Source organism: Haliotis rufescens, unplaced genomic scaffold (assembly GCF_023055435.1).
Source record: "Haliotis rufescens isolate VD_foot unplaced genomic scaffold, xgHalRufe1.0.p SCAF_11, whole genome shotgun sequence".
Classification (NCBI taxonomy): domain Eukaryota; kingdom Metazoa; phylum Mollusca; class Gastropoda; order Lepetellida; family Haliotidae; genus Haliotis; species Haliotis rufescens.
In genome coordinates, this window is record NW_025963791.1 from 31,915,162 (window position 1) to 31,923,302 (window position 8,141).

The 8,141-nt window shown below is 44.6% G+C and overlaps 1 protein-coding gene across 1 annotated transcript; it reads right to left on the bottom strand.

The window, feature by feature from the left end:
* Positions 1–967: 967 nt before the first annotated feature.
* LOC124126000 lies at positions 968–6,832 on the bottom strand. Its single transcript, XM_046489423.2, has one exon. The coding sequence runs from the start codon at positions 6,830–6,832 to the stop codon at positions 968–970; it is 5,865 nt and encodes a 1,954-aa protein (XP_046345379.2).
* Between the last annotated feature and the right edge of the window lie 1,309 nt (positions 6,833–8,141).

Below are 8,141 nucleotides of genomic sequence, written 5' to 3' on the forward strand. Positions count from 1 at the left end.
CACCTGTTTTATTGTACCTGATTTCTGACAAATTTGTATTTGTAAAAAAACTGTATTTTGCTTTAAAAATGAGATCTTTGAGCTAGATTTGAATAGGAGAAAAATTTACACTTTTGGTTGTGACACAATTATTGATATAAGTGAAATATGCATGTGTAATGTACAAAGTGTTGTATATATCCAATGCTTGTATCTATTTCAAGTGACACAAAATATTCCACTCTAGTTAGCAAGAATCTCATTGTTGTTAGTAGAAGTTGTTAGTACCAACAATGTACAGAGAATGTATTATGTTAAACCAAGGTGCTGGTTTTGCTATGTAGGACTAACTAATATCTCGTGTACTTCTTTAAAGGAGAAATGAATGTGAATATTGTGTGAAAAAGAACAATCAGTCAATGCAGATAATAAAAACATTAAATGAGTGCTATAACGGTTACCATTAGCAGACATGAGTGCTATAACAGTTACCAGTATCAGTCATGAGTGCTTTAACGGTTACCAGTAGCAGACATACGTGCTATTTAGGTAACCAGTAGCAGACATGAGTGCTATAACAGTTACCAGTAGCAGTCATGGGTGCTTTAACGGTTACAAGGAGCAGTCATGAAGGCTTTAAAGGTTACCAGTAGCAGACATGAGTGAAAACACGGTGCTTGGATGCACGGGCGAGGGCTGGGCGGTTCGTGATGGATATAGGACGCCAAGGCTGTTTTAGACACAAAAGACTGTATTTCTGTTGGTCAAGCACATGGTCAACACTCCTGGCTGGAGGCTGCCATTTTGGTACATACGGAAATTGGAAAATGGTAAAGGAAACGAAATCAAATATAACAAAAGTGGAATTAAACAACGAAACGAAATAATAGACATTTGGGCTCGAAAGGCTTTCTGACACGGCCGCCCCCAAATTTAGGCACTAAATTTGTCAATATCTGAAGAAAGTCTTTCCACACTGGAACTAAAGTCAATTATCGTCATCTGCACATTCCGGTAGTGGGATGAGTCTTGTGATTGGTCTGGTGTACTCCTTGTCTTTCACACTGACAGTGGCAGTGCGAACACATCCATCTGTTCCGGGGTAGGTTTTAGTGACTCTACCAACAGGCCACTGAGCTCTTAAGAGCTGTGGATCAACTATCATGACAACGTCATTCATCTTCAAGTTTTGTCTTTCTTTCTGCCATTTTGTGCGCAGCTGCATATCAGGAAGATAATATTTGACAAAGTGTACCCAAAAGTGGTCAGCCAGAACTTGACTGTGGCGCCATCTGCGTCTGCTTAATAGTTCATCAGCTGGATAGACGACTTGTGGAAGAGAAGCATCATGGCGGCCAATCAGCAGGATGTTTGGTGTAACTGGGTCCACATCTCTGACATCTGATGAAACGTAGGCTAACGGCTTAGAATTCAGAATCCCTGCCACCTCCGCTAGAATGGTACGTAACACAGGTTCTGTCACTGTCTGATCTCCTAGTGCCACTCGGAGGCCATATTTCACAGATTTAATCTCTCTTTCCCAAACACCTCCGAAGTGTGGTGCATGAGGAGGATTGAACACAAATCTGACCTTATGGCGAGCCAGTTGTTCGGCAAGGTCTGGTTCCATACTTGCAAGTGCCTCCTGCAACTCTGTTTTAGCACCTCGGAAATTGGAACCTTGGTCTGAGATGAGTTCGTAAGGTTTGCCTCTCAGTGAAGCGAAGCGGCGAAATGCCATGAGGAATGCATCCGAGTCCATGCTCCTGAGTATGTCTAAATGCACCGCACGGGTGGTCATACATTTAAATATCAAACCCCATCGTTTCTCTGAGCGACGTCCAACTTTCACATGCATTGGTCCGAAGCAATCAACTCCCGTTGAGAAGAATGGTGGTTTGAAAAGTCGCAGACGTGGTGGTGGCAAGTCAGACATTTTCTGTGTCCTCGGGTTTGAGCGCCATTTCTGACAGGTGGAACACTGACGCTGATGGCGTCGAATCGCTTCTCGTCCCCTCAATATCCAAAATCTGCGTCTTATCTCTGCGAGTATACGCTCCTGACCATAGTGTAAGAGCTTCTCATCTTGATCCCGGATGATCAACTTTGTTATAACATGCTGTGGGTCAAGAAGAATTGGATGTTTGACGCCTGTATTTAGAGATTCAGCTCTCTGTAAGCGTCCTCCTACTCTGATCAGATCTGATTCTGCATCATAGATAGGGTCAAGCTGTAGGAGCCTGCTGTCTGGAGGCAATCGTTTACCTGATTTTAGTGCTGTGAATTCCTGGGGGAATGATTCTATTTGCACTAGTTGATAGAGATGGTTCTCTATTTGTTCAAACCGTTCAGCGGTCAGGGGTTGAGCATTTTCCGGGAAGGCCGCCCCATCAAAGGACTCTTTAACATCAGCCACAAACACGTCCCAGGAAGTGTACTGTTCTGCATCTGGCAGCTGAGGTGTATTCACAACAATTGTGCCACACATCACAGATTTCTTTATCTCTGTATTGTCAGAGTCTATTGTCACTGGGGTAACTGGCCAATGATCAGGTGTCTGGTGCATGAAATCTGGCCCATCCTTCCACCGCGATTCCTTGCAGAGTTCTCTGAGCAGTTTACCTCGAGTAATGTCATCGGCAGGATTTCTGTGTGTGTCAACATATCGCCAGTTCTGTACATCTGTGAGATTCTGGATTTCTGATACTCGTGTTCCAACGAATACCTTGTATCTGCATGATTCTGACTTCAGCCAAACAAGTACAGTAGTAGAGTCACTCCACAATATCACTTTCTGGATTGGTAAAGTTAATTCCTTGCACAACACATCAGCTAGCTGAGCACCAGTGAGGGCTGCACATAGTTCTAGGCGTGGCATAGACAGTTGTTTCTTTGGGGAAACCTTTGATCGCGCCATAAGGAAACTGACATAGATGTTTGCTCCTTCGTCTGCTGTGCGCAAGTATGCTACTGAACCATACACTCTTTCAGAAGCATCACAAAAGATGTGTAGTTGTCGGTCTGCACTTCCAGAGTCCACACTATGGGGTGTGTAACACCTTGGTAGAGTGACCATTGGGATTTCTTCTAGCTCCTTTTCCCAGGTCAGCCATCTTTCACAGATGTCCCCCTTTTCTATAGGGTCATTCCAGTTTCTCTTTGACTTCCACAAGTCCTGTACTATGATTTTGGCTCGTGCAAGGAATGGTGCCAAGTAGCCGATGGGATCATACTGACTAGCAAGAATCCTGTAGATCACTCTCATAGTAAGCTTTTCATACTCTATGGTTCTGTGTTTGTAGGTGAGCTCATCAGATTCACAGTTCCAATGCAAGCCTAGGGCTGGCTCAAGGGAGTCACCCTGGCCGAAGGTAAGCCAAAGTTCTGTATTTTCCGATCTAGCGTCGGACGGAAGGTCTGCCACAACGGATGGAATATTGCTGGTCCACTGCCTAATGTTGAAACCACCTTGTGCAAGCAAGTCTCTCATTTTCCGTACAAGTTCCTTGGCTTCTGTTGCTGTAGGTAGGCTATGCAAGCAATTGTCAACATAGAATGATTCTTCTACAGATTTGAGTACTTCTTCATTGCCAGCTTTGTGATCCGAGACATGTTTCCATAAAGCATAACTGGCACAACATGGCGAGCAGGTGGTGCCGAATGGTAGGACTTGCCATTCGTACACATCTGGAGGGCGATCATGTTCCATGTTTCGCCAAATGAAACGCAGAAGAGGTTTGTCACGAGAAAGCAGTCTTACTTGATGGAACATGGCTTTTATGTCTCCTGATATTGCAACTGCATGTTGCCGGAACCGAAGAAAGACACCAAGCAGTGATGATCCGACTGTTGGCCCAGGCAGAAGGTGCTTGTTCAAGATTTGGCCGTTGTGCTCGAAGGAGCAGTTAAATACCAGGCGAAACTTCCCATTGTGTTCAACAATGTGGTGAGGAAAATACCAGGATTCTTCTGATTTCTCCACTTCCTCCTTGGTGAGTTTCTTTACATATCCTGCCTCAACTAGCTTCTTGATTTGGTCATTGTGGATTCTTGAAAGGTCCGGACGATCTCTTAGTCGCCTTTCAGTGCGCCTGAGTGTAGGCATAACCATTTGTTGATCTGTTTTGAAGCAGGTTCCATCCTGTGTGCGTAACAGTGGGGTGGCATAGTGACTAACACCATCGACATCCATCCTGATAGTTTCAGATTCTAGAGTCTCAATTGCCTGTTTATCCTGCTTGGAGCGTGTCACATGTTTCTCGGTGAAAGGCAACGTGTCGATTTGCCACAATCGCTCAATGCTCTCCACAAGATCTGAATTATTGGTGCTGTGTATGAGCATACACTTGGTGTTCTCTGGTCCAGATTCACTAGATAAACCCTGGAGGGACCAACCAAGTTTGGTGGACACCGCAATAGGCGCATTGATGGGTCCAAACTGAACTGGTTCATTGGGAAGAATGAGATGGGCATTGTCCGCTCCAATGAGAATAGTTGGCCGAGCTCCATCAATGTTAGGTATCGGTATCTTTTGCAAATGCGGCCAACGCCTTTGCAGGGATTCAACTGGATATGTGTACTCGGACATACACAAGTTATCTGCAGTGAAGGCACCCTTAATCTTGTACCTGATGTTTGGTTTGCTGATAGGAGATATTTGCAGGTCAACTGAGTGTCCATTACACCTGAATGGCTCCTTGTTGATTGTGGTAAGCAATATACTGTCCGGCTTTGTCTGAAGTTTTAGGTCATGAACCGTTGATTGTAACACCATAGTTCTCATGGAACCATCATCCAAGATTGCATGAGTCTCCATCATACCACTTTCACCATATAGCAACACTTTGACAACCTTTAGCATGACATTAGGAGGATATGAGGGTTGATCAGTGTACACTTTGTCTGTACTGACTTTCACAGAATACACTTTGGAGGCTGTATGCTGTATAGCCTCATGCAAGACAGTCAAGTGCACTTCCTTACATATGTGACATGGTTTCTTGAGGGTGCACATGTCTGGCTGATGTGTGCGCCCACATTTCCAACATCGCTTGCCGTCATGTAACCAGTCATGTACCTGGTTCACTGTTAGTTTCTTCAATCCTGGACATATATTCAGGAAGTGTTCATTGCTGTTACAGTATGGACAGAAAGGCTTGGTCACATGACTCCTAGCAGAAGATCCAGGTTTCTGTTCAAATGGTTTGGATTCCCTTGCATAGAATAAAGCCGTAGGTGCAGACCCCTTCTGACTTGTCCGTGACAGATACCTCCTGTCAGGTTTAGTACTCTCCATTTTGTATAGCGCTGTGGCCTGGTTAGCTATACGCTTTGCACGTGATTTTGTCTGCAGCCAGTCTGACAAATGACACAATGTGTAGGTCTGGTCACTGTCAGCCTTGAGGATATCACGGTTGATACAATGTTCTACAAAACTATCTCGATAACCTGGGGGTAGCTTGCCGATCAGGCGGTCAACATGTGACCCACATCTCAGTTCATAACCGGTCTCTCCCTCAAGTGACTTGAGCATACCGACAAGGGAATGGACTGATAGGGCAAAACTGTCAAACCCATCAAAGTCACCATATCTTAGTGCTGGCATATTCATGAGTATACCAATCTCACTTTGTACAAGTTGTCTCGGCTGACCATACTTGTCCTTTAGTGCTTGCAAGGCTGCTGTGAAAGGTTTGGGATCATGCATAAATGCCTCAGCTAGGCGCTTCGCACTGCCTCCAAGTTTGTCAAGTAAAACTTGGTATTTGTATTGTTCCGTAAGGTGTGGATGAATATTCACCAGATTATCCAGTGCCATTTTAAGCAAGGCAAAGTCTTTTTCTCTTCCACTGGTGAAATTGGGTAATGTTGGTCTTGGTATGCCATAAGATGAGGAAATCAACAGTTCGGTGAGGTTAGGTGTGCCAACCTGAGGTATCATCCCAGTAATCGCTGGCGGTTGTGTTGGTTGTTCGGTTGGAGGCAATGTTGGAATATCTGGTTGGAGCGCTTGATGCTGTTGTGGCTGTGACTGTTGATATGGCATATTCGGTAAGGGAAATGCTTGCGAATCCAAGAACAATGGTTGAGGCACTACCATTGCTGGTGTTAAACTTACCTGGGGGTTGCTCCTTGGATATGAACCAATACCAGTACCATAACCCACCAGGGAAGGTTGCTGTGTAAGTACACCAGTGGCAGTTGGGAAAGTACTTGACATCTCGTTTGTTGTGATTTGTTGGGCACTGTTTAACATCTGACCTTGAAAGTGGTCATTCTGTCTGTATATTGGCATACAAGTTGTCAGGTTACCAGGATAAGGGTTGATCCCTTGATGAAGTACACCAGGATGAACTCTGTCAGATGGATATGGGCCCCGCTGTATCTGGTTCCCAAGGGTTTGACTGTCACCAGAGGGTAAAATTTGGGAGGTGTCAGGAATTGTAAGCTGCTCTGTATTATTAGTATTACTTACATTGCCAGACTGAATGGCATTAGGGTCAGCAGTAGGTGGGACCTGTCCAGTTACTGACTGTATTTGAATGTTACCATCAAAACTTGGTTGTTCCGTAAGTTCCTCTGGAGGTTGTACATTCTCTGCATTGCTGTTGGGGTCTTCATTTACCATGGTAGCAATCAGGGTTGCTTCAGCAAAGTTCTGTTGAGCTTGTCTCAGTTGTCTCTGTCTTGACAGTTGAGTATTTAGTGCCTCTCTGCGGCGAATAGCCTCACGCTCTATTTCTTCTGTCCGTCTCTTAGCGGCATTCACCTCATCCTCAGCGGCTAAGCGTGCAGCATAGGCCTGGTCATCTAATGCCTGCAATTGCTCATCAACTCTGAAATCCTCCTGCATCCTAAGCACGAATTCGTCAAGCTGAGCTCTTGTTCTTTGCTGTCTTACCACTGCAGACTGAGATTCACTTAGTCCAGATATCACAGAAATTTTTGAGGACTTACTTCTTGTGCCAAGTGACCTTTCACTGTGACTAAGACTATGTGATCTGGAAGATCTAACAGTATTAGTATCTGGTTGTAACGCCATGCCTTCAGATGATTTACCTCAAAATTAAAATATTTGAATCTGTAACTTGTCGATATGTTGATGATGACGTGACAAAGATTGGCTGCCGGGCTTAGAACTTACAACACAGGTTCAACTTTGAATGACAGTTGCAGGAGTACAGTTCTAGAATCAGTTAATGTAACAGTTGCATATGCCGAACGTGACTTGGTAACAGGATATTTGGCACGAGATAAATACTGTCTCATGATTGAATGTAGGGTTTACCATTCACTGGCGGGATGGGTAATGCGTACGTACAGCGCACTGTTTATATTTGGAATTTGGCGTCACCTGGTTATTGTATCCGCCTCGCGGGACCATGAAAACACGGTGCTTGGATGCACGGGCGAGGGCTGGGCGGTTCGTGATGGATATAGGACGCCAAGGCTGTTTTAGACACAAAAGACTGTATTTCTGTTGGTCAAGCACATGGTCAACACTCCTGGCTGGAGGCTGCCATTTTGGTACATACGGAAATTGGAAAATGGTAAAGGAAACGAAATCAAATATAACAAAAGTGGAATTAAACAACGAAACGAAATAATAGACATTTGGGCTCGAAAGGCTTTCTGACAATGAGTGCTATAACGGTTACCAGTAGCAGATATGATTGCTATTAAGGTGACCAATAGCAGATATGAGTTCTTTAACGGTTACCAGGAGCAGACATGAGTGCTATAACGGTTGCCAGTAGCGGTCATGAGTGCTATAACGGTAACAAGTAGCAGACATGATTGCTATTCAGGTGACCAGTAGCAGACATGAGTGCTATAACGGGTACCAGTAGCAGACATGAGTGCTATAACGGTAACCAGTAGCAGACATGATTGCTATTCAGGTGACCAGTAGCAGACATGAGTGCTATAACGGTTACCAGTAGCAGACATGAGTGCTATAACGGTTACCAGTAGCAGACATGAGTGCTTTAACGGTTACCAGTAGCAGCCATGAGTGCTTTAACGGTTACCAGTAGCATACATGAGTGCTTTAACGGTTACCAGTAGCAGACATACGTGCTATTAAGGTGACCAGGAGCAGATATGAGTGCTATAACGGTTGCCAGTAGCGGTCATGAGTGCTATAACGGTTACCAGTAGCA

Bases quoted from the DNA above. Each gene is read 5' to 3' on its own strand.
- LOC124126000 (XM_046489423.2), bottom strand. From the start codon at position 6,832: ATGCAGGAGGATTTCAGAGTTGATGAGCAATTGCAGGCATTAGATGAC.